Source organism: Neodiprion fabricii, chromosome 7 (genome assembly GCF_021155785.1).
Source record: "Neodiprion fabricii isolate iyNeoFabr1 chromosome 7, iyNeoFabr1.1, whole genome shotgun sequence".
Lineage (NCBI taxonomy): Eukaryota > Metazoa > Arthropoda > Insecta > Hymenoptera > Diprionidae > Neodiprion > Neodiprion fabricii.
The window spans coordinates 18,438,234-18,465,040 of NC_060245.1; the positions used below are offsets into that span (position 1 = coordinate 18,438,234).

The 26,807-nt window shown below is 39.3% G+C and overlaps 2 protein-coding genes across 2 annotated transcripts; both read right to left on the reverse strand.

The window, feature by feature from the left end:
* Positions 1–649: 649 nt before the first annotated feature.
* Positions 650–9,516, reverse strand: LOC124187064. The gene is made up of 11 exons (XM_046579313.1): positions 8,797–9,516; positions 7,904–8,274; positions 7,586–7,808; positions 6,793–7,012; positions 6,417–6,710; positions 4,483–4,642; positions 3,242–3,788; positions 2,653–3,023; positions 1,699–1,921; positions 1,115–1,334; positions 650–1,026 (listed from the first exon to the last, which is right to left on the reverse strand). Exons 1-11 carry the CDS (start codon positions 9,263–9,265, stop codon positions 723–725), a joined length of 3,402 nt encoding a protein of 1,133 aa, XP_046435269.1. The 5' UTR covers positions 9,266–9,516; the 3' UTR covers positions 650–722.
* A 1,445-nt stretch (positions 9,517–10,961) lies between these two features.
* Positions 10,962–13,691, reverse strand: LOC124186630 (UDP-glycosyltransferase UGT5-like). Its single transcript, XM_046578474.1, has 5 exons — positions 13,046–13,691; positions 12,361–12,731; positions 12,039–12,261; positions 11,441–11,660; positions 10,962–11,351 (listed from the first exon to the last, which is right to left on the reverse strand). Exons 1-5 carry the CDS (start codon positions 13,518–13,520, stop codon positions 11,051–11,053), a joined length of 1,590 nt encoding a protein of 529 aa, XP_046434430.1. The 5' UTR covers positions 13,521–13,691; the 3' UTR covers positions 10,962–11,050.
* Between the last annotated feature and the right edge of the window lie 13,116 nt (positions 13,692–26,807).

Below are 26,807 nucleotides of genomic sequence, written 5' to 3' on the forward strand. Positions count from 1 at the left end.
ATAAGGAATATGCAATTCATAAATCGAAAATAATTATGAATAATCTCAGTTGTATATTTCACCTACAAGCTACAAGTCGTATGCTATCTCTTTTGCAAGTGTTCGCATTCCATTTTACTGTATTGGTTGCATTTGACACAAAGTTTCAACGTTTGTGAAGCTGCTTCAAACTTGATATGCACACGTATACAGTTCATACAATACCAGTAATGCAAATCATACATTTTGTATAATCGGTGTCGAAAAATTTGGATAATTCGACGCTTATCTATCGAAAAATGTCACGTTTCCATTGCGTGATGAAAATACCAAATTTGAAACGGCAGGTTACCAGACGTCACTGAGTGCTCAGCGTTATGCCAACACAAGAAATCATGAACTTGAATAAGTCCTAATTCCTCCCAGCACCATTTTCGAATTGAATACTTTGCTATGTCAGGCACACCAGCATCAAATCAATCTTGTCTAACACAGTCTCGTTTTGATTCGAGGCGAAGTATCATTAGAACGAAGCACACGTCAACGCCGAAATTATTTGCTTATAGTTCGATTGAACAACTATTCGACGATGCACTTTAATTTCGCTGAATTTTTATCGGAGTACTAACAGATATTTTCAGTGTCATATTGCAAAGGGTCGCCTACATAGTTTCGTAATAAGAATTCACCGAAGCATTGTTTATTTACATAAAACATACAGGTGACAATATGCACAGATTGAATTATCGTACTTTTTTCTGCTTGCTAATGAACTGCCGATCGTGATTGAGCAAATGAATACTGTAAACCAAGAACTTGTACGAAACACCTAGTGTTATAATCAAAGCTATGAAAGTCGCCGATGAAATAATGAAAATTAAGTCCATGTCTTGCCGCTGATACCATGGATCGTCGGCTATCGTCGAATGGAGATGCGGAGCGCCCTTGTGACGTATCACGTGTTCCGTCCACCAAACCGCGTTCTCCAAAGAATCGTACGGCTTGTCTCTTATCAGATCCCGCAAGTTTATCATCCGTTGCTTGTAGCTAAAAAAGATCAATGTAACTGAAATCCATCCCACTGCCACACTGCAGTTACGTAACGAATTTTTACGACTATGAAACATATGCCTACCCGATATCTAGCACAACGGAGCGAATTGCTTTCAGTAGATCCTCTCTATTAACGCTCAAAATATTCAAATTTCGACCAACACCAAGAGACACCATTTTATTTACAAGTGTATCCTGATCGGCCAATACTGGTAAACCAATCACGGGAACAGCGTGAGAAATCGCTTCTTCTGTACTCTGAAGTCCTCCTTGGTATATGAAAGCCTTTATGTTCGGGTGCGCTGATAAAACAGTGTTAATAAATAAATAAATATTTCAGATATCATTCATTGAAACTCGATTCCTACACTTGGAGCACATACAGCGTCTATCGGACGAGGACTGATTCTACAATGTTTGAAGAATATCGGAGAATTTTTTCAACTTGATCCGATGAGTAGTTTCGAAATGGTAAACCGTGACCGTGAGCCACAGTGTGATTCGTGATTGAAAAAATAAGTGTATGCCCCGAGGGTTAGGAAAGAAGATACAGGCAATATCACACACTGTGCATCGAAGTGTCAACGAAGATTCGAAGCAAAGTGAAGTGGGTAACCAACAATTTTTTACCAGCTTAAAAAATTATTAAAACCTAATTACAATTACCTAAAATAGACTGTTGCGGGGCCCACTTCATGATTATCACGTTGTCCGGCTGTCCAGGAAGAACATCACCCTCAAATTTCCAAATAACGATGTAGGGCAGTTGTGAAAATGCGGCTATAAACTCTCCACGTGTTTCGTTACTCAACATGATGCTTTTCACGTTTGTTCCAAGGCTCATGTATATGAAGCCCTGCGTTGCTTTGTCCAAAATCTTTTGAAGGTCCTATGCCCAAAAAGTAACAGAGAATAACCGAGTGAATATGTTTCATAGATTGAGGGGGTTCCCCAAGTAAGAGTAGTTGAAAATGATTATTTAATTTAATGTTTTATTATGACTAGACTAATGGCGAAACAGATTGAACTGAAACGCATTTGACAGCTGCGGATTTTTGCTTTAAAATACAAGAAAGTTTTTCAAACAATCTTAAAAATTCACTACTGCATGTCGGTTTAAGTAGAACTCTGCAGAAAAAGATTGGCAAAACGCTACCTACGTTTGTAGGCGAACAGAATATCCGAATTACAAAAACCAAGAGTTTATAGATTCGTCAATATATCCTCTAAGCTGCTATGGAACGGATTTGTGATAAATTCAAATTAGGCCTAATAACGACTTTTTTCATCAGATGTCGCGTTTTTTTTTTTTTTGTTTTTTTTTTTTGTCAGACTTTCGTGAACGTTTTCATTAAAAAGCAACACCATTGTAAAAACCTAAGAATTGAACAGTTTGTTTTTTTTGTGTTGTGTATTTTGTTGATAATTTTTTGTATTATACCTAAATATACTCCTAATAACTTCCTTAAATATTACAATCTTATTTCCTGTTCTTCCATCTAAAAAAAAAAAAAATGATTAAAAAAGCGTTTTTCTTGTTTTTACAGTGGTGTTACCTCTTAATTTCTCAAAAACATCTACTGAAATTACTCGATGGCTCTAATGTTTCAATAACACTACCTCCGACAGAGGCTTCGTCTCTTTTGACATGTGGAATCCACCGATGTCTATGACTCGAGGAATGTTCGGCCTGACGAATGAAATCGACGATTGCTGATTGACGAAAACCAGACTGACGTTCTTTTCCAATTCACCAATATCGGAAATATCCTTTCCAAGGTATTTCCGTGCAGTAGCCTGCTGCGCTTGGAGGTAATCTGTTCTGTACCAGTACAGATATGTCCACAACTGTACAAAGTTCTGCAATCTCTGCCAGAATGTCAGCTTTCCAATCACTTGTATTTTGGCATCCCAATGCGAAGGATGAGAAGGCATTATGGGATTTCCAATTCCATAATGCATTTGAACATTAAGACCCAACGACGACATACCTTCACAGAACGCAGAAAATAGTTTTGAACTAATTCGAGCTTGATAAAACGTTCGCAAAGAAACTTCGCACCTCGCAGCTTGAATTTTGCAGTAAGAACTATTCTGTTCATGCAATTTATCTGTCGTTTGCATTCATCCGTAAATAATCGCGTCTAGTCGGTAAAAGGAAAAGCGTATTTCAAGCTTCCAGTTTCTCAAAGAAAATCATTACGCTTACCGATGACTGGAACATCGAGTCGCTCACCAAGAGCGAACAACGCTGGCCAAACAAGCATCTCAACCAATAACAAGTCGAACTTTTCCCCTCTGTTTGTAGAGTAAAGCTTTTTCAATTCTGGATGGCCCAGCACGGTTTCGGTAACCTGTATAAACTTCGGCGCCAGTGTCTGTATCGACTCAAGCCACGTGTTGGTCTCTCGATGAGCAACCCAGTCCAAATTCTTGTTGAATTCTCCATAAAGAATGCTAACATCTATCTCCGTGTAGTTGGTCAGGGTTGGATCGTTGACCGGGTCCGTGGTAACGATGACAAGTTCGTGACCTCGCTCTCTCAGCGCCAACGTCAGTCCACGATATACGACTTGATGACTGATCGAAGGTAGGGGAAATACACCGAGAATCCTCGAGGTGAATCCCTGATGTAAAACACTCGTGGCCAGGATAAGTGCAACGAGCATTGAGTGTCGCGACATATTTTTGACCGTTCGAAGTAACGCGGTAACTCTAAGTACTGAAGATTTTCGCGAGTTACACTGTTGCCAGTACTCGTATCATTTCCTACTCATAACGACCTTATCTGGTCGATGGTTAACTCGATGCTGATACGTTTTGGTATTTGAGTGAGACGTATGCATGCGTACAAATGCTGGAAGGTTAACAACCTGAGTGAGAGAGACGTTACGTTTTTATGTCGCAATATTGCTCAATGCTTCCGATAAGGATATAGGTGCGTGCCTTTTAGTGAATCGTGTACGATCCGTCCTCCTTGAACATTTATCAGTACCGTTGTGAACTTGAGAGGCTCAACATCATGTCCACGTGTTGAATCAATGCCAAATTCTCAGTTTATTTTATTGCATTATTAGAAAATGGTTGTGACTTTCAGATAGCGTTAGAATATGTATCCGAGTACACGGTGATTCATTAGCAATTATGAACATATTATTCGTATGGTGAATAGACGAAAGGGGGGACATGTGTGAAAATTATTAGTATTTCGATAAAGAATAATTCGTGATCTGAAGTGATTTTTTTTTATACTTACCGAGGAATTCACGGCTATTCAGCTCGGAATTAATTTCATAATGATACTTATGAGATTGTATTAATAATAAATTATATCTCATGATCTATCTATTCTGCAGTACATAGTGCCAAGAGAATTACGATGCTTTGGTTTTTGTCCTGGCTGACAGCTGATAGTTAAATACGTGAAGACCATGAATCAATAATTTGTACGTCACAAGTAGTGTTGTACTGAAAACTGCCAGAATCCTCGTAGTAATGAAGAATATCAAGTCCATGTTTTGTCGCTGATACCAGGTATCGTCGGCTGTCGTCGAATGGAGATGCGGAGCGCCTTTGTGACGTATCACGTGTTCCGTCACCGAACCGCGTTCTGCAACGAATCGTACGAAACTAAGCACGAATTTAGATAAACATTGCTTGTATACATTATGAGAATCCCTTACCTATTACTGGAATTCCAAATCGCTCGACAAGAGGCAGCAAAGCAGGTCAACGAGTCATCTCAAGTAATAACAAATCTAATTTTCTTCCAGAAGCTCGTACAGATAGTTTATATATATCTCTGTGAAACTCTCGAGGGTCGGATCGTTGATCGGGTTCAGGTTACAAAATGCATCGGGAGAACAGCCAGTGGTGACGAACACTGTATCGCCGCGTCGTACATTTCGGTTTTTGTGTTTTCAACTGTGTTTTGTGCTCAAACGACACTTCCAATCTCCAAATACTGTCCTCCAGCTGTGCAAATAGCCAGAGGGTAGTTCAAGACTCAAAATAAAACCATGCCTGTATGTATAGCTTGGTAAAATATTGTTCGGATGATTCGCTGACGTAATCATGCGATGCATAAATGTTTCACAACCTTGATGTGTTCATGCTGATATTTTTTTACGCACGTTTTGACATTTTGGATATGAAATACGAATAATACCGTAGCAAAAATCTACAACGATTTTCAAAGAATTTTATACGAATTATACCTACTTAGTAATCCATTTGTTTTCCAACCCTCACGTATATGAAGCCTTGCGTTGCTTTGTCCAAAATCCTCTGAAGTTCCTACACCCGAGAAAAAAAGAGAAATTTGATATTTAATTCTGTCTCGTTTAACCCTAAAACGGTGAAGCTCTTTTTGTTGGTTTTTTTTTTTTTTTTTTTCATTTCCTTACCCATTCCCAATAACGGGGGGTGAAAAAACGGCTCCATTTTGTAAATTTCATCTCTCGGGTACATCATATCGTTAAGGGTCCCATGGGGTCTCATTTTCTTTGTTTTTTAATGAAGAATCACCTGGCCCGAGAAACTTTTTACGTCAGGTCCAAAAAGGTAGTGAAGAATTGATGTGTTTCGTTTCGAAAACGTAAGCTGTTTTCTTGCGGTGAGAAATTTCAATTCGTGTGGGGCGTTTTTTTTTTCAAACCCCGTTATCGTTCTGGGGTTAATAATGATGTAGGAAAATTACCGTACCGATTTGAAGTTTTCGAATACCGCAACTTCGAAAGTGGCTCAATCTGCTTTGAAATATGAAATCCGTCGATTTCTATCATCTGAGGAACATTTAACCTTGCGAATGCATTCCGTGCTTGTTGGTTGATAAAAAACTAAACGTTTTTAAAAACTTGACGTTTTTCTCAAGCTCACAAAGGTCGGCAATGTCATCTCCAAAACGTTTTCTCTCAAGTTCCTGTTGCTTTAGCATGTGATTCGATCAATACAAGTACCGATAGTGCCAAAACTGTATAACCTCGTTCGAACTTTGCCACAGTGAAAATTCTCCGAGTTCTCTTATTTCCATGTCCCAATGTGACGGGTAGGAAAACATTGTATGATTGTCAAATGGGTATTGCATTTCAACAGTTAGACCCATGAAAGGTATACTTTCTCAAAGTATAAAACATAGTTTTACTATTAAATTTGACAACCGTTGTTCAAATAATTGGAGAACAAAATTCGTGATAGGGTTACGGACTCGGAACAAGAATTTCGCTATTTAATCTATTGCACCCACTATACAATTTATACTTTCATATGTTATTAGCGAAAATGAATGCAGGAAATAAGGTATAAAAAAGACACATGTAATTTAATTGCGAAAATCACTAAATCACTTACGTATAATTCACATGTCATTCGTAACGACTTAATACACTTTTTCCTTTTTCCTAATCAAGTGCTGATGATTGAGGAAATAAATGCTGTAAGCTAACAGCTTGTATAAGACTCGTAGTGCTATAGTACAAGCTGCCAAAATCGCGGTAGAAATGATGAAAATCAAGTCGATGTCTTGTCGTTGATACCAGGGATCGTCGGCTGTCGTCGAATGAAGATGAGGAGCACCTTTGTGACGTATCACGTATTCCGTCCACCAAACCGCGTTTTCCAACGAATCGTACGGCTTGTCTCTCACCAAGTCCCGCAATTTCAGCATGCTTAGTTTGTAGCTGAAAACAATCAGTATTACTAAAGTCACAGTTCGATTCCGAATTTCTATTTTGGATGCAAAGTGTGTTTTGTTTCACGTACCTGTCATCGCGCACGATGGATTGTATCGCTTCCACTAGGTCGAATCGGTCGACGCTGGAGATGTCCAGCTTCTTACCGACTCCAAGAGAGACAATCTTGTCGATATTTGATGTTTGATCACCGAGAACTGGTAATCCGATCACAGGAACAGCATGAGAAATCGCCTCCTCTGTGCTCTGAAGTCCTCCTTGGTATATGAAAACTTTTATATTCGGATGCGCTGAAAAGACATCGTGTTCGGATATTATACGAATGTTTTAGATAACGTGAAGTTGCGTCGTCTCATTGAAATGAGGAATTCCAGTAGCACTTGCACCCTTTGTCTTCTCTCGTGCACTGCATTTACAGAGAGCAATGAAGATTGAGGGGATCACTGTGAGTCAATTCCGATTAGTGACAAAAAGTATATTTCGTCTCGTCGTAATAACTCGATGAAAGCTAAACCTGTCCGGTTGAATGTCTTTTTTCTTCTTCGCTTTATACACCCCGACATTATACAAAATCCAACTAACGATCAAGCTGTATTATTCTGACTAACAATCAGTTACAAATTTTGGAGAATGATGATAATTCATGCATGAATTTACAATTAGTGACTGACCAGAAATGAATTTCTCAAACCACAACAACTCAAATAAACCACTGGTATGTATGTCCTGTTACGTGGGACGTGAGATTCAGTTTGTTCGAGGAATAATCGGAAAATTGGATCATTTTTTGTTCCTCGGAATATTTTTCAAAGTTAACTGACACTGGTATCCTAAGAAACAAATGTTAAATAATGCACAATTACCCAGGACTGACTGTTGTGGAATCCATTTCATGGTATGGACGTTGTCCGGCTGACCCGGAAGAAGGTCGTCTTCATATTTCCAAATAACGGTGTAGGGTATTTCCGAAAACGCAGCAATAAATTCGCCCCGCATTTCGTTACTTAACGAAGCACTTTTGGTGTTTGTTCCAAGGCTCATGTATACGAAGCCTTGGGTTGCTTCGTCCAAAATCATCCGAAGGTCCTGCGTACAAAATGAGCCAAGATTGCGTGACTATGCTTCGCCAAATACTAATCAACGGAAAATGCCCAACGACGGAAACATTTCGGCCACAATACCTTTGATAGAGGCTCGAGCCGATCCGAAATGTGGAATCCACCAATATCGATTATCTTAGGAACACTCGGACGTACGAATGTAATCGGTGCCTGCTGGTTGGCGAAAACCAAACTGACATTTTTTTCCAAGTCACGAAGATCCGGAATATCGTTTCCAAAATATTTTCTCGCAATTTCCTGCTGCATCTGCATGTACGTTGTTCTGTAGTAAAACAGAAATCTCCACGTCTGTACGAAGTTGCATAGTCTTTGCCAAAATGTCAACTTTTCGAAGCCTATTCCTCTGCTATTCCAATATGGCGGCTGAGAAGGCATTATAGGATTGCCAAACTGATAGTGCACTTGGGTAGTCGGACTCAGTGACGTAATTCCTTCATGAATGGTAAGATACAGTTTGTCAATTGAAATTATTAGAGCCCGTGGACAATGAATCTTGTACTGTAGAAATTAGACTCGCAGGAAAAAATTGGCTTATGGCTCGTTACCCTACGATTGAAGTATGATTACAGAAATAACTTGAGAACATAACTCGAGATTACCATAAATTCTATTAACTACGGAACTTGTATGCATTTCATAATAAGATAAACCATTCTCGTCGGGTCAACTGTAGCTTTATCATAGTATGAGAAATTATCCATTCAATTCCAGTAACCACATGTATAGTTTTTTCAGAGCGCCGGGTTGATCACTCAATACCAATCACTCAATTTTACAGTTAAAATGCGGAGAATTCGATTGTATTTTTTAAAATTGTACAAAAATCATTACGATGGAATACAATGCAGTGGCAATAATTGAACGATATATGGTTGAGTGAACAATCATCGAGAATCTATAAAAGTATGAATGCCGACAAAATTTGTTTGTACGATAATACGAATATCATTTACCTATGACTGGAATTTCGTATCGCTTAGCGAAAAGCAGAACAGCAGGCCAACGAAGTGCTTCAAATAGTAACAAATCAAACGTTTCTCGACTTTCCGGTTCGTACAATTTCTGCAATTTTGGATGGCTGAGGATGCCTTCAGTTATCGTCAAAAATTTCGGTGTTGATTGCATGATAAAGTCATAGTACGTGTACTTTTTTGCAACAGATATCCAATCCAATCTCCAGTTTTCGTACATGAAGCTCAGATCTATCTCCGTGTAGTTCTTCAGGGTTGGGTCGTTGATCGGGTTAGGAGTGACTACAACGAGCTCGTGACCTCGCTCCCTCAACGCCAGCGTCAATCCTCGAAATACAATTTGATGACTGAACGAAGGAAACGGAAATATGCCGAGTATCCTTGCGGCGCATCCCGTATGTAAAACACCCACGATCGCAATCAGAGTAGCCGTTATAAAATGCCGCGACATCTCAGTCCACTCGCAATATTATCGGCCCGGCAATGTACTGGTTCGATTCGAATCACGAAGCCCGTTATTGCAGCTATTGCTTCGGAAGTTCCTAGTCCCGGTTACAAGGTGCATCAGAACGACCGGCCGATTGAAAAAAACGGTATCCTCTCGTACACCGCAGTTTATATGTGGAATACTAACCGTCGCGCTTCATATACGATACTGTTGTGGCCGAGCATATCAAGACGTCACCTTTGCCATCCAAATACTCTTCGCCAGCTGTGCAAGTAGCAAGCGTGCAGTCCAACAGTGAAGACGATGGAGTCGAAGGAAATTTTTGGCACAGTACGTAATACGGGTTATTCGCAGACGTAACATAAACTTCATCCGAGTCCAAACAACTGAGAAAACATGCATTACTTTGTGATGCGTAAATGTTGTTTCATGCTTTCGACAAGTATGTACATCCACACAAGTTCTCACGTAAATTCCGGTACTACAAAAATTTAGAAAAATTGTGAAACATTTTTGGAAAGGTCGGTCGAGAATCATGATTAGTGATTTCGTGAAAAACATGATTTGTTCAAGATAACAAAATGATGCTGTTCATCGCTTACTGCTTAGGCTGCTGTCGTTATTTGGTAATAAAATCGAAATCGCATCCTACTGATCACTGACATTCAGGGACATTGATGCATTAAGTAATACTGCCACAAAATATTACTCCCAACGAATTCCTTGTTGTTACATCTCCGCTGTGTAAATTAATACGCTTTTTGCTTTCTGCTGACCAACACCTGTGAACACTTGAGTAATCGCATATTGTGGACTAAAGAGTTATATAATACAGCTAGTATTATATACAAAGTCGTAAAAAATTCAGCAGAAATGGAGAAAATCAAGTCCATGTCTTGTCGCTGATACCAAGGATCATCGGCGGTATCACGTGTTCCGTCGACGAAACCGCGTTCTCCAACAAATCTTACCGCTTGTATCTTAGCAAATCCCGTAACTTCATCATTCGTTGTTCATAGTTGGAAATATAGTGTAATCAATATACACACGATTATTTGGTTACCTCATAAATGACCAATTTTCAATAGCCTAAAATGTATGTCATACATACCTGCCATCATGGACAACGGAGTATAACGCGTAAAGTAAATCGTCGTTGTTAAAAGTGAGAATTTTCAACTTTTTCCAACGCCTAAGGACACCATTTTATCGATTATTGTATTCTGATTATGAAAAAACCGCTAAGCTGATCAAAGGAACGACGTAAGAAATCGCTTCTTGTTACATTTCTTTAGACTCATTGCTGATAGGCACGGGTGTGATTCGGGCGTGAGACATCGAATGCTGTGGAACTGTGGTTCCTCGGTATTCTACATTATCAATTCCACGCTTCGTTGGTACGCAGAGTCAGATTGTGAGATTATTTTGGTAACATGAGGGTTAAATACAATTTGCAATTCTGAAAAATTGTAATCAATTCCAGAAAAACCGTTCAAGTTGTGAAATCGAGATATAACGCACAAACGCACGCACGTCTCGCAAAACTTTCAAAAGCTTTGATTTTTCAAATTGCTGAGCCAAGTTCACATACACGCATTTTTGTGTGAAATATGATTATGTGTCAGGCAAATTAAATTCTTCAAGTATGTTGCATAGAGTAGCACAGTTCAGGTATCAAAGGTCATAAAAAATTTGCAAAAATGATGGATCAATTATATTCAATCATCCATTACGCATACACATTATCAACGTTGTAATACATCTGTTGTGATATTTACATGGAACGAGTCAATATGCTTTGTGCTTTTTGCTGTCGGGCAACCGATGTTTAAGCACACGAATACTGCGAACAATCAACTTATGTAATACAACTAATGTTATACTGAAAGCTATCAAAATCACAGTTGAAATAATGAAAATCAAGTCCATGTCTTGCCGCTGATACCAGGGATCGTCGGCTGTCGTAGAGTGCAGATGAGGGGCACCCTTGTGACGTATCACGTGTTCCGTCCACCAAACCGCGTTCTCCAACGAATCGTACGGCTTATCTTTCAGCAAGTCACGCAAATTCAGCATACGTTGCTTGTAGCTGAAAATGATGAGCGTTATCAGAATTGATGCAACTATTTGGTAACTTGACGAATTTGTAATTTCTAGCCGAGAATGTGTCATACATACCTGCTGTCCCTCACAACTGAGTGTATCGCTTCGAGTAAATCTGCCCTGTTCAGAGTAAGGATTTCCAACTTTTTCCCAACTCCTAAAGACACCATTTTCTCCACCATCATGTCCTGGTCAGCAAATACTGGTAACCCGATAACGGGAACGATGTGAGAAATCGCTTCCTCTGTACTTTGTAGACCTCCTTGGTATATGAAAGCTTTTATATTCGGATGCGCTAAACAGGAAATGTAACCAGGTGTTGAACTAATTTTTACGATGGTATGGATCGTATAGTATAATAATTACAGTGATACGTTTGTTTTTAATGCAATAGGATTGCGCTTCGTAATGAAAATGGAGTTCACTGGGACTCATTTGAGTTCCGTCTCACAAACATAAAAAATAACGGTGTCATTACGTAGGAAGTTGTTTGTAAGATCGTTTAATCATTATGCTAACAAAAAAAAAAAAAATAGCAATTCAAATGAGGGATTAGATTCGAAGTGGGGTTGAATCAGGAATAGTGGCGATATACGATACGTTCAGACGTTGAAAAAATGTAAGAAATGTTTTCAATGAAATCGAATATTGAGCAAAACCTTGTCGTCGTCACCTAAAATAGACTGCTGCGGGGTCCACTTCATGATTATCACGTTCTCTGGCAGGCCGGGAAGAAACTCATCCTCGTATTTCCAGATAACGGTGTAGGGCAATTTTGAAAATGTTGCGATGAATTCATCTCGTATTTCATTACTCAACATGGAACTTTTGACATTTGATCCAAGGCTCATGTATATGAAGCCTTGCGTGGCTTTGTCTAAGGTCCTCTGAAGATCCTACGTCAAAAAATAAATCAAGATTGTAGTACATTTTCTTTCTATGCATCAAGCACCTACTAAAGTTTGCTAAAACTGTGAATGTCTTGTTATTCATACCTTCGAGAGAGGTTTCACCTGCTTCGAGACGTGGAATCCACCAATTTCGATAATCCTGGGAGTATTAGGTCTGAGGTATGAAATGGGCGCTTGCTGATTAACGAAAATCAAGCTGATGTTTTTTTCAAGATCTCGGAGATCAGGTACATCATTTCCAAAATATTTCCATGCTACCTCCTGTTGCGTCGAAATGATAGCGCTTTGGTAACGGTACAGATATCTCCATATCCTCACGAAATTCTTTAGTCTTTGCCACAGCGTCAACTCTCCCAGCACAGCCTTCCCAGCGTCCCAGTGTGACGGATGAGAGGACAGTACTGGATTACCAATTGCGTAATGAATATTGGTAGTCAACCCCAGAGACGTTAGACCTTATCAACGTGTTAAAGACTGTCTTAAAATGCAATTTAATTACCGTAATAATACATGATAGACAAATATTGTTGAAACGTTGCAGGTACATCAGTAACATCAGTTACAAGATATTGTACAACCAGAGATGTCGTGCATAAGGTTCAACTGCTTTATGAGGTTCACCATAGGGAGCATTTCGTGCTATGCTAACATTTTTTATTGCAAAACATTTTCAGCCTGAAATTGTCACCTCTCTCAAGTTAATCCCTCTACCAAATCATCAATTGCGAAGTGCTTGAATAATTTCTGTTCGCAATAAAAAACAACTTGCCTATAACTGGAACGTCAAATCGTTTACCGAGTGGTAAAAATGCAGGATAATAAAGCGCCTCGATAATTAGTAGGTCAAACTTTTCCCCACTATCCGGTGCGTAGAGGTTCCTGAGTTCTGGTAGGTTGAGGATGCGATCAACCTGCGAGTTGAACGCGGGAGCCCAATTGGCAACTACGTCGAACCAGGTTTCGTGTTTCCGGTTAGTAACCCAATCCACATGTTGAATAAAGTCCTTGTATAGAAAGTTGATGCTTATCTCGGTGTAGTTTTTCAAGCCCGGATCGTCGACTGGGTCCGTCGTTACGACGACAAGCTCGTGGCCTCGCTCCTTCAGAGCCATTGTCAGCCCACGAAACACGATTTGATGGCTGATCGAACTCGTTGGACATATGGCCAGGATCCTTGACGCCCATACATGATGTAAAACAGCCATGACCAGCACCGACGCGACTGATATCAAATGTTTCGTCATAGTGTTCGTACTTCCGAGACATCACCAGCACCTCGCACCACAGACTGAGTTCCGAAGAACGAAGTTCACTATTAATGTACTACATGCTACCGGGGATACGGCATCCTGTCACTTGAATCCGCTATTCCTGAGCCTGCAAGACGGCATATATTTAAGATATTTCCGTGTGACTGTATGCGAGTGGAACGAGCGTTTCTTATACTTTGCTAAACACGACACAGTCGTACGGACAAAGAGGCAAATCTAATTTCCCACACAATTTTTTATACCAATCGCTGCTGGGCACGTGTGATCTTCGCGTCAGACAGCGTATCCGTAAAAAACTGGTAATCCTCAGTAACGAATAGAATAGTTCATTGGCATTCGCTGTCAGATTGTTAGAGTATAAATATACGATTACCAATCTAAGTTTTTTTTCCTTTCTATTCCATAGCCTTACCCTGACCACGGATTCCAATTAGCATTATGACTTACAGCATCGAAAATTCGTCTAATATTAATAGTTGAATTATAATTTCAATGTCAACACCGTCCAGGTGGTTGTGGAAATAAAATAGGGAAAATCCTGTGCCGCAACACAGTTTCATTTTTTTTTCCTATCACTTGTATCGTTCTAAATTCGACAGTGAGTGAAAAAAAATTGTTCTGCATTCCGTGCCGGTACTTTGACGTGATTTGTGGCTATCATTTACCACATCCATGACTTGAAGCATCGCGTTTTTTACCGTCGGTTTTATTTCTTCAAACTCTTACATAATATGTCAAGGGTATTGAAAGGCGCGCATGATACACACGTGTGACGGTACCAGAATCAAACGAATCAGTTGATGCTAAATATTGAACAACGTTGTATTTCGAACCAGTCTAGTTTGATGGCTCCACACTGAGATGATTTCAGTTACATAATGAACGGAGTCTTCAGACTCCAGTACTTGAGGATCCTTCGCCACGTCGGAAAAATATTCGACGCTCACAAATCGACGGAATTTTTGCGATACTAAGGTGGGGCTCAAAATCCCGAAAGACCAAAAAGTGAACTGGTCGACAAAGACAAAATTTTCGTGATGCGAATTTCAAAACAACGAACGATCAGCGAACCCAAGTAACTGTTTTCCCAAAAGTTCATTTAACCAAACGCTCTCTTATCCGAAAAAGTATTTTCAGAACAGTCGGCATTCCGAATGACCAAGGCCCAGAATGTGGATAAAGAAAAATATGAAAGTTCCGGAATCAAAAATTGGGACCGGCTGATTCTTCGAATAGCCGCCCGAAAAACCCAAAAAATTAGCTGTCGACAATCAAAGTTCCGACCTTTCGACTCTTTGGTCAGTCGTTATTGATATCCTGGGTCTTCACTGTGAATCGATGAGCGTGTGGGTGAAAAATATTATTTAAAATATTGCGAAGAGCAATACTATAGCAAAGTAGTGTACAAGGCCATCGCTATTTCTTGTTGCATCTATAATTGGGATCGTATTATGTGTTATAAAAACTTCCTCATTCGCTCATTATTATTTTTTACAACTGGTTAAGAACGGTCTAAAATCTCACGGTCTTTCACACTAAATGAAGAATTTTTCGGCCTTGTCCATTCCATAGTTTTCCAGTACCTTAGCCACCAACACGGATGAAAAAATCCTACATTCATCTCTCGGTGCTCATTCTTCAAGTGGAGAACAAAGAGATGATTTGAATTTCTGCTCAGAAAACTACCCAAGTGAAGCTTTTCGATTGACTCCAATTGCAGCAAGAGAAAAAAAAGTGTTTGCCCGTGAAATTCATTCCATGGAAAACGAACGTCTCGTTTGCGGAAACACCGTTCGTCGATTATTTGATCGACATTGATTTGATACACCGGAACATTAGCAATTGTAGAAATGACCAGAAATAGCCCAAGAACTCAGCTGGTGTTCAATTATACTGAAATCACGTGAGTTAATGTAGTTGGGTAATAATTTCGGAAATTTTTCATTCACGTGAGTGTTAATTGTACAATTCTTTTAGTAATTTCAAATGATTTACCGTTTAGTTACCGAGTTTTTTTTTTTTATTTCAAAGCTGAGCTGTTTTATATTGTGTAGGTAGGAAGTGGGATATAAAAACTGATTGTTTCGAGTTGGCTGTCTTATAATAAAATGTTTATAGGATGGTAAGAAATATTGAATAAGGTAAAATGGATATTTATGAACAATACAACAAATTTTTGCGAATTTTCTCAGTCATTTAATAGTTAAAAACGTGATATAAAAAAAGAGAAATCCGATTCTACATTTGGCAACGTCGCAAGTATGCACATTACGCCCTGTACTCAAATTATTACTTTTCTGCTGTTTTTTTTGTTTGTTTTTTTTTTTTTTTTCTTTTGTCTTTCCATTGCGAATTTCCCCTTAAATCGTAACTGATCCGACACTTTGATTTACAAAAATAAAGGTTACAGCGAGGTAAACGTCGAAGGTTCGACCAGACTGCAAAAAAAAAGAAAATCACGCGACATTGCCAAATTTATTTTCGGATTATACGTGAAATATAGTTCTCACGATTACCCGTCGGATGGCGCTACCGTCGCTAACCAACTACCTTAAAGAATGAGAAGTATGGAGAACTCGAGGTATTCAGAGTATATAGATAGAATATGTATCCACCTTGCGGTGTGTTTATAATTCACTTTGTCTACCGGGGGGGGGCAAAGTTTGCATAAGTAAGCCGAGGAGCCCCGGGAAAAAAGAAACACGTTGACGAATTGCTACACCGGCAATTTGTCCGGTTAAACCCTGCAGGTTTCTGGTTTCTCGCTAAACTTTTTACCCCCGTCAGATGAGTCGAGTTAATGAAGGACCTTGTATGCGCGACTTGTAATTTACCTTTTTTTTTTTTTTTTTTTTTGTTCAACTGTATTTTTATTCATCTTATTTTACTTTTACCGTATAATATCGACCGTTTTACAAAACAGGGAAACCTTTCTCTGCACGCTGCTCTGCGGCGGAGAAAATGAAGCGCGTTGAACCATCGTCAACCATTTTTTCGAACGGTACTCAATCGAACACCATTTGCAAATTTTGATTTTTTCGATATTTTGCCTTCTCCCTTCAATTGTTTCAACAGTTCATTTCAGACCCGAGGCAAATTTGCTTAACCTTTTTTATCTTGTTTTCTTTTTTTTTTCTAGATTCTACCCCGACACGGAATTTCCAGACCATCCAAAAACCAGGCCCGTGGGAAAAAATCCTGAGGATTTTCCGAGGTCGAAAATGAGGTTTGTAAGATTTGATCAAGGATTACGCGTTCCGAATAAGTTCGTTTCAATTTCGTACAGGTACCAACGCACTATGCCGTCTCTCCTCTACCTTTCTTCTCCGTCCTTCGTTTTTTCTTTTTCTTTCCTTGAATTTTTTTTTTTTTTTTTTTCCCCCTCGTCTCCTCCCTTTCCACCCTTGATTCCCAGCATCGCCTTCTATCTCGTACTCGCATTTTCGGATCTAAACCCAAATACATCCAACTTCTTTCCCTCGGGGTTACCTAGCGTCTAACCGGCATCCGTTCGATAGATGAAAAAGCGTTTTATCCCATCCGCGAAAAAAGTACAACGACGCCGGTGCCTTTACCTTGTGTGCTAGTATAAGAACGCGACTTAAGATTAATATCAGATATTCATTTTTGCGCGAAAAAAATTTTAGCACAGGTTTGCTTCTCTGAATTTAATTTCTTCACGTACATCGTATCTTCGTAAGGTCTTGTTTTTTTTTTTTTGCCCCCGTTTTTCATCCCGCTGCTGCAGAGTGCGTGAATTGCTGCGTACCCAAGCTTAGAGAATTTATGAGGATCTTTGCGAATTCCGCAAAATCGCAAAGCCGAATTTCTTGGCGACGTTGTATTGCGAGGTTTCATGTACCGAGAATTTGCGTAGTTCGAGAAAACAGGACGGAAGAGTAATCAAGCTGGGTCTTCTGACGTTTATTCTCCTCGGCTATACAGGGCATTCCATGCCAAATTGTCCAATTTTTAATACTGAAAATCATTTCGTTTTTGATCTAACTTTTTCTTACAAATTTTCCGTGTCATTTACCCAATTCTAAAATTGAGTTTATTTCTCACAGAATTACGTAATGAAATTCTAGCTATTCGACAGTTATTTACAGAGAAGAAAATGAAACGTTCGCTTATGTTGTAAAATCGAAGTAATTTTTGATCGACGTTTTTAAATATTTTCAAACCGCATTTTTCCAGATCAATAATCGTATACTGTGTTTCGAAGCGGTCAGTTTCAAGTTTTATACGATAGTTTAAAATTCGGTATACGGTAAATCCAAAACGATGATAAGAGAAGGCGAAAAATACATGTAATTTGCATGAGAATTGACGTACCTGTAGAAGGTTTTCGAAGGTTGAAATTCCTATATTTCAGGTGAAATAAAATTAGTCGAATTTTGGAGAAACTTGATTTTACTTCAACAACGTTAATTTCGAAATACTCGTATGCGTACATTTTTAAGCTCAAACACTGTTTACAAACAAATGACTGTAATGTCTGGATACAAAAATCTTGAATAAGCGTTGATCGTTGGTATACTTGGCAAGGAATGCGCCATAGGTTACTCAGGCGCTAATACAGCTGGCTGAGAATGGAGGAGGGAAACTCGTCCAGGCTTGAAGCTGGTCCCCGAATACGGGTGACATGGATTTTCATCACTTTCCGAAGTTCCAGGGTCGCCAAAAGTTTTGCTGGTGTAGTCGTGGACCCTCCTCCTGACTTGAGACGTTGCCCTGGCGATAAGAGCCTACAGCGAACTCCAAAATAAACCGAAGGCGAGGGATGAAAATGTTGAAATCCGCAGTGTGGAGGAAAAAAAAATTAAGAAAAACTTTTCGCGTCGCATACGGCTAATTACTCGAGGCTGCAGGGGCGTAATTTTCCTATGTACGCGAAACTGAAATTATCAGAGCGTGATGTAAATTAACCCGAATCGCAGAGCGTTGGTTTTCGCAAAATGGCGTCCATAACTCGTGTTTCACGGTAGAACGAATCGTCGCCGAGAGAAGTTTGACGAGTGTTTAAAGCCTCAAAGATCTCCCGTCAGGCGGCAAGGTTTTTGACAAATCACGCAAAACAACAACAACAAGGGTTGGGTTTTGTCATGAAACTTCACCCTCGACTCGCTCGCGTGTTTCGCGTTTTATTTTGTAAGGTATACGTATATGCGATGCATTTGCCACGGATCGCACGGGCGGAACCCGCTCGGTTTCCTAATACATAAATGTCGCCCCTGGTAATTTATCAAGACCTCGTATTTATGCGCGAAAACCTTGCCGCGGCGATATGTATACTTTCATCGTTTTACGACCGTGCTGCATAGTTTGGAAGGGTCGTGGTTGAAATTCCGATTTTGAAAACTTCCGAAAGCGAAACTTGAGGTAAAATATTCAAACCTTGAGGAAACATCAGAGGTTCGAATGCTGGTCCGAAACTCTAGAGGTTCAAAGTTCCGAAAGGACAAAATTTTGAAAGGGCGTAGCTCCGATAAGTTAAAGTTCCGAATGTGCGGGAATGAGAAAATTTCAAAATCTGAAACATCGAAAGTCCGAATGATCCAAGATTTTCAGTCCTGTGAATTTCTGGCTTGGTGATATTTCTCCACTTTGAACTTTCTTAGTTTTGGATTTTCGATATTTTCACATTCGGAATCCTGGAACCATTCTCATTTTCGGTTTTTTTCATTTTTTGCACCCGCTCGTTGAGTAAACTACGCTGTGCGAGTAGATTTTGATTTTTGAAATTTTACTCTATCAAAACTTCATTTTTCGGAACTTTGCTCTATCCTAACTTGAATTTTCAAAATCTATCATTTCGGAACTTTAAGCCGTCAGCTTTCCGATCACTCGAAACTTTGTTGTTTCTTCAAAGTTAGATTTCTTTAAGTTTCACCAGAAAATAAATCGTAATTAGGCGCTTTCGAAACTTTTAACAATCGAAACTTCAACTCCGCCCCGTTTGGAAAAGCCGGATTCACTGAAATCTGTGATTTGATCGTAACTTTACCTGGAGTTTTTTTTCTTTTTCTTATCAAACTCGTCATCACGCAGCTAATGCTACATTTCGAATTTGTAATTTCACAGAAACGAACTACACAGTTTTGTGATCAAACGATTCATCGTAGATTTGGATTAAATGTTTTTTTCCATCAACTCCATTAAACAAGATTTTGATTCGCTACTAATTTTTTCTACTAATCCATCAACTGGTCCAGGTGATTTTTTATTCTTGTTTCCATAATCGATCAATCGTGATAGACTTTGATTAATTGTTTTACCAATGAATCTGCAACAAGCCGAAATTGGTTTCAGTGAGCCAGAAAATTTCTTCATATCATTGATTGCTTTTTATCTGTCAAAAAAGTCAAACTTCTTTAAAAACGTAATACCTACAAAAAACGATAATTTCCCCGAATCGTAAAAATTATAAACTCAAGCTAATGACATACAGCAGGTGCTAAAAAAATGTTTTAGCTTGCGTATAAATGATTCGAAATATTGTGAATTTAAGACTTTCTCAAAGTAATAACGCAAAAGAAAAATTTCATGCCAAGAAAGCGGAAGCATGAATTTGAATACGGGGCTTGTTTAACGTTTAAAAAATAATAAATGAGAAACTGAGCAATGTATAATGTACTTTAACCTAAAGCTACGATATAGGAATATATAATCTCTGGTAGATGTATGTGCCACACGTTTTACATATGCATATAAATCGCAGAGGCAGTCAGACGTGCCTGGGCAAAGGGTGAAAAGAAAATACTCTGGGAAACGTCGTGTCGAACAAGCTGTACCGTTGCTTTCCCCGTCCGACGATACATTTTTGACGTTGGAGAGACGTCGGAACGATGTTTCGCCCGACGAAAACCCGAGGGAATAATATTTTAGGTTTTACTTTCGAGCCACACACCTGCGAGATTTCGGATGTGGAGGTTGATGCGTGTGATTAAAATTCCCAGCTTCGCTGCTAATTACTTTCCCGATATGAGCGTAGTTTCTGGGGTTACGTACCTAAAAAGGTAAAAAAAACGGAACCTCGGTAGGATCACTTTGTTTTCTGCAGTTTGTCGAGAACCTTTTTTCTCAGAAACGGGTTCAGGCATCAAGTTCAAATTAATAATACTAAAGTCTACGGTCCCTTGGAGGTGTAAAAAATTCGAGCTTTCAAGTCAACGCAATGAAAAGATACAGCCGTATTCATGTGACAAACTAACTCGTAAAAACCATTCCGTTTACCTAGAATCGTGAAATTTGGAGAGAAGCAGAGTCTCGCAGCACAAGTGAAAGAAAAGTCCGGGAATTCGTTAATTTGCAGTAATATTACTAAAAATTATGAAAAAAATAAAAAAAATAATCGAGTTTTTACGGAACCCCCCGGTTTTTTATATACTGTTTTACTTTCTCCGTACATTTTTTGAGGTATATTCGATCGGACTAGGAAAACCTGCGAAGTGATCATCGTGTCAAGTTTTCCAACGTCAGGATGAAATGAGACTCCGAATGGGATCGCAGAGAGCGAAGTCCGCTAAAGGTACATAAGCCGAGTCTGCAAAAGGACCACCCATCAAAGTCCGAAAGAATTTGGCGAACTCGAGAAAGACTCCACGTTCAATCTCCCGCTGACCTTTGACCTGAGAAATAATAAATCCTCGGCCGATGCTGGATGGTCTTACGTTCCTTTGCAGCTGTTCATTTCCCGGCTTTCATCTTTTGCAGGTTCGTTTCAGCTACCTTCTTTTATGAGGTGGGATTTGACTTCTGTTTGACTCGCGTTGCCGGTGTAATATCACTGCCAATTTCAATTACCCTCGCGTTGGAACGAAATTAATAACGAACCGAGAATGAAGGCGAAAGACTGGGCGAGGTTATCGCGACTCGTTTCAAAAACGTGGATTTATTTTTATCCTGGACGTGCGATTCGGGGGTCAGAGCTGTACTTCAATATAGGGGGAATTGAAAACTCCCTTTGTGGTTTAAGGTGGACGCTGACTAGGACGGCGAATTTACGACGAGTTTTTGTCCGGACGTGAGAAAAGCGAGATGAGAGAACCAAGGTAGAAAACTCGACTGACATGAATCTTTCATCAGTCCTCGCCTCCGGCTTTCCACACCACCTTTCATACCTCCTAGTCCCTGCGCTTCTTTTCCGATCTTTTGGCACCGTCTTTTCCCGCGTTGAGAGCTAGGTTAGGTAGCGTTAAAGAGGCACTCGTTGTCCCCTTAACCGTAAGACGATGTAACGCTTATAAATAAATTTTGCTCGTACCTCTTCATTCCTCTCAAACTCCTCGTTAAAGTTCCAAGTAAAATCTTTATATCCGAAGACTCGATTCGTTATAATCACGGAGAATCTTCATCCTTTCACTCCTGATCAACCACCGTGATTACAAAAGAACTGTGATCGACTGATTCCGGATGGTTTGAATCTCCGTTAAATCGACTTGAGAAAGCCTGGAACGAAGTTTGGGACTGAGGAGCTTCCCTCCGAGTGCTTTCTCAGGTCCTTGTAATGGACGTCTCGTTCATATTCGGGCACAACTCATAAACTGCTGACGCAGGTATTATTTCGTTGGGATCGAGTCTGCAGAAATAAGAAATAATCCATCACCCTACATCCCATGCTGTTAAGGTATCAGAGCGATGGAAAACACCGATAAGATACAAGTTGATGCTGTCGTGTACTGTTTTATTTATGAGTTATCGATCAGGAATTCATATCGGCTGAGGAATAATTTAAGGGTTTTTTTATTCCCTCTCTTTCTCTCTCTCTCTCTCTCTCTCTCTGCTCATTCAGCTCTGTGATGCATGATGACAGACAAAGCTGCGTGCGTGAGAACCGAATGACACTGCGTACGAAGTGACCCAGAACACGGTTAAAAGGTATAGGAGACGTTGCGGAAGCGTGAGAGTTTCTCTATTTTTCTCCCTCTTTCTCTGCTGTTTGCGTTTCTCCTATCCAGAGGCAATCCCAATCGCTGACGCTTTGCTTCCGGCTGACTTGCGCCCAGGCTCATATCCTCGCTACATTAACGGAAGCTCGACGTATGCGCCACTCACACTAGGAAAAGCCAACCGCCAATCCCTGTCAATAGGAGTGAATTTCCGATTTCATCCGCCTCACTATTCCTATCAGTTTCCCGCCACTACCTTGGTAAACCTAAACCTCTGCCAGCATAACTCCCGGCTTGTATGCCCTATTGAAATGCTTCTCGATATTCAGATCCGATGGAAATATCATCGGAGAAAGAGACGCAAACGTTGAATCAAAGAAACGGGAAATGCTTTTCATTACGCTACTCTTCTCGTCTTTCAAAACGAGTTCCTCTAATGCATCCGTGACGTCATAGACACTTCTATTTTATTCAAAGCCCGCGCTCGCTCTACGGTTGATTAAAAATAGAGGTTGTGAACATTTTCCACTCGTGCCAGGCGAGAAAAACTTGCTTCAATATTCACTCTTGCGGTATTCGTTCGTCGACTGTCAAACGAGTTGGCCAAAGTCGCGAGGTGGTGTAAATAGATCGAAATATGGCCGCCATTGTTTCCGGAACCCCGCAGCGCGTTGGTATAAATCGAACATGAATTCTTTACCAAAACATTCCTGTTTTCAGATTCGTTGTCAAGAATGTCTGGGAACGAGTCAAAAGTTATCAGCTCCGCGTAATCGTGACAAGACGAAAGGCTTCTTCGGGAATTTCCGCCTTGCGAAGAATCGGTAAATACTAACGAGACGAGAAACGAAGTTTCGGTCAGTCGATCGCCGAGCGTTGTAACGATAACATCGGATACTCGGATTCTCGTTTACGTCTAAAATCGGTAGTTTTCGTAGTTTGCATTTGAAAATGTTGATTAACGCGATAAGAATCATTTGCGCAGCATGCAATTTGTGAGATTGAATATCTCTAAAAAATCAATGAAGCGCGAATAAATTAAATGTGATTGAGGTGAAAATAAAGCTGATTCGTTCTGATCAACAGTGATACAGGATTATACGTGACCAGGATAACACACAAGATTAACCTGTGAGTTGGATAAATGTGGCTGGATTCGTAATTCTCAAGGTAATTAAATATGTAGATTCTTTTGTAACGAGTTTTACGAAGAAACTTTTATCCAGGTTTGATTAAAATTTTTGTGTACAGACTTTTAAATGAAGGGGTCTTTTGAAGTACTCCTGTTTTATCTCCGTCTCAAAGGAATTTTTTCATCCCAAAGGATTATTACAAGCATAACTTTTCAGCGTATATATATACGATATTCGTAATCTCTTTGAATGTTATAATAATCTCGAGTAAATATGTAGATCCGTAGAAGAAATTTCGTTATATATTCCTATAGTTGTAATAATCCGAACGACAATCTCTGAATATTATTCGTAATCCTAGAATCCTTGAGATTATCTACAGTTTTAATGCTTGGTCGTAAAAGCGACGTAAATGATATTAATTCGAATTGTCTGTATCGAGAAAAATCATCCAGAATGAATCGAAGGAAAACTCGCAACACAAATTTAACAGAATTTTCGTAATATTAAAGTCTCGATAAGATAAAAATATCACACAAGTTCACGGGAAGAAATTCTTGAATAATTCCATGAAAAAAAAAAATAAATAAATAAAAAAATTGGAGAAATATTCATCAGATTTTTTCAACGAATTGAATACAGCCGAGTGGTTGAGGGTAAAATGGCGAGTCGAAATGTGCAGTATTTCACCCCGTCTAAGGGCGCCGCCCAGCACGGACATGAGGAGTATAAATGCGATCATAAACTGGCAGCGAGTGACACCATTAAACGATTAATATCCGCGGCACAGACCGAAGCGAGGGCGTAAACTGTTTGACGTAAAATTTTAACGGTTATTGTATATATTAATAACGCGAAATACCGAAGGGTACGTAGCGCTTTAATGCGGGAGCACGGATCGAACCTGCTGTCGCAGAGAGTGTCTCTTCATGGCTCATTGAATTACGGTAATGGAGTATTTACTCGTAAAAGTTTGAAGGAATTCACTCACCCCCTTTCGTCCCTTGCCGCAAGCAAACATCGGCTCACATACGATACCTCTGTACGTGTTGTACGTAAATTACGTTTTTGCGGATACCGAATATCGCTGTACGGGACTCTGTTCCTTCCCAACGAAAATCAACCGAGCCGTTAACTTTATCAGGGTTTCTTTCTTCGTCGTCGTATTACCCTCGGCGATCGTAAGCTGGCCTCTTCCAACATTCACTTCGCAACTTTAAAGCCAAGGGAATCGTCCTCTGTACAGTAGCGATGGTAAAAAACGTGATCGAAAATCAAACCCTCGTATTCTTAAGTACCGTAACGTAAACCTGAATACTTTGCAAACTTAAAATGAATATTTATTTCAATGTGTGAGAAACTGTCGGTTTCTTTGTGTTAATCTTACACTCAAAACTGTGCCGAGTTTGTAGTTATTTCAGTCTCATTGCGAGGTCAGTATTCGGTGTTTAAAAACTGATCGTAATCCTGGAATTCTGTAGGTAGTTGAAAGTTTCAAATCATTCAAGGGGGTGATAACCCTTTTCCCATTGATTTTCGAATTGACTTTAAATCGCTGCTGTTGATACGCTAAAGTTTTCCAAATAACTAACGAATACACAACTGAAAGTTGCTAATTTTATTTTTAATTTCAGATTTTCATATTTAAAAAAAGATTTATTATAGTTCGAGTTTCGACATGTTCAGCAGGTAACAAAATTCGTGACGATCATTTAGTTTTCACTTCATTACGATGTTGTTCGTTATGCCAGATTTCGTAAAAATCTAGCAAGCCGTTTCAAAATCATCGTGTAAAAAAAGTTGAGGAACGTTGCATCGAGTGAAACGAGTGTAAACTAAAGAAATATAGACGATTTTTGAAAATCGAATTTAAAGGCTAAGAATAAAAATAAAACTACAGTATTTTTTTCAGCTGCTTGTATAAATCGTCGGTTATTCGTCGACCTTCCCCAATCAATCGCACAACAGCAGTTCAGAGTTGACCTAAAACCGAAATTTTGTCAAAAAAAAAAAAAAAAATTTTCGTATATATAATTAAAAACGTTTTTCCTTTTAAACCCGAATTTTCTGAATGAGTTTTAACGCGTATAAGTTTAAACGTGGAATGAAGCCGATGATAATTATGATGATGATGATGATGATGATATGATGATGGCGGCGATGAAATTAATTGGTACCCAGCGTGCAGCCGAACTTATTCTTGCTAATAAAAAGGCTCTTAATATACGCGCAATCGTTTGAACGAAGTGATGAAATTCACAACCCTCGAACAAAGGGAGAGGAGGAGGGACGGAACGCGCGCTTGCTCCTCTTAACAAATAGCCTCGTTAGGAGGACAAAGATCTTTGTAATTTTCCGTACCTCGAGCTAAAAGTAGGCCATGAAATTCTGCCGTTCCGGCACGCCAACGGTCTTTTCAATTTTACCTGAAATAAAAATAAAGGGGAGCTAGACAAACGAAGTGGCGTAAGAATGCTGGAATAAATAACAAATTATGAAAAAACAATGAAATCGGAGTTTGAAAAGTGAAAATGAAGTTTAATTATTATACCGGTAAATTTTGGTATAAGAGTCTCTTCTTTCTTTACGTGGAAAAACATTGTCAACCAGAAACACTATTGGTAAAGAAAATTTAAGTCTTCCATATGTTTTTGCCGAGTAGTTTTGTTTCACTTATTTTTTGGAAAAATGATCTCAACATCTTTTTTACAATTTCAAATAATGAACCAATTTGCATCGCAATTAATGACAATCGGACCTTTCTAGGAAAAAAATGTATGGTATGAAATTTGATTTAACGTTGAAGTGTTGATTGCTTGAATTGAATTCAACGTCGAAGCTTTCGAACCTTTGATACACAGATTTGTCATCCTTAAAGTGTCTTCAAAAAATTTCAAACCTCACTTTTTATTAATCTTATTCCAAGATCGTCATGCATCGAGTATTTATCAAATTGATGAATTCTCAATGTACGGCCATGTGGCAATAAAATAAATGAAAGGTATCGATTTTTGGTCAACCAACTCCCTTGAGCATAAATCCTGCAAACGAAGTTTTCACGTTGCTTCATCAAACGAATCGGAACAATAAATAAAGAAATGAAATATTCACAAAACATTCGGACGCCTCGTCCGAGTTTATTTATCCATATCGATATTTGACTGATTGTGAATTTGAATGGAATCGGGCCGAATGGCGGTTGGATAGCAAACCGGATTGTCTGGCTGTCAATCTAG

Bases quoted from the DNA above. Each gene is read 5' to 3' on its own strand.
- LOC124187064 (XM_046579313.1), bottom strand. From the start codon at position 9,265: ATGTCGCGGCATTTTATAACGGCTACTCTGATTGCGATCGTGGGTGTT. The intron at 7,013-7,585 runs GTAATTGTGCAT...ATGTCTTTTCAG, and splicing joins TCCACAACAGTCAGTCCTGG to CGCATCCGAATATAAAAGTT. The intron at 6,711-6,792 runs GTACGTGAAACA...GATTGTTTTCAG, and splicing joins TCCATCGTGCGCGATGACAG to CTACAAACTAAGCATGCTGA.
- LOC124186630 (XM_046578474.1), bottom strand. From the start codon at position 13,520: ATGACGAAACATTTGATATCAGTCGCGTCGGTGCTGGTCATGGCTGTT. The intron at 12,732-13,045 runs GCAAGTTGTTTT...CACGTTGATAAG, and splicing joins ATTTGACGTTCCAGTTATAG to GTCTAACGTCTCTGGGGTTG. The intron at 11,661-12,038 runs GTGACGACGACA...TTTCCTGTTTAG, and splicing joins CCCGCAGCAGTCTATTTTAG to CGCATCCGAATATAAAAGCT.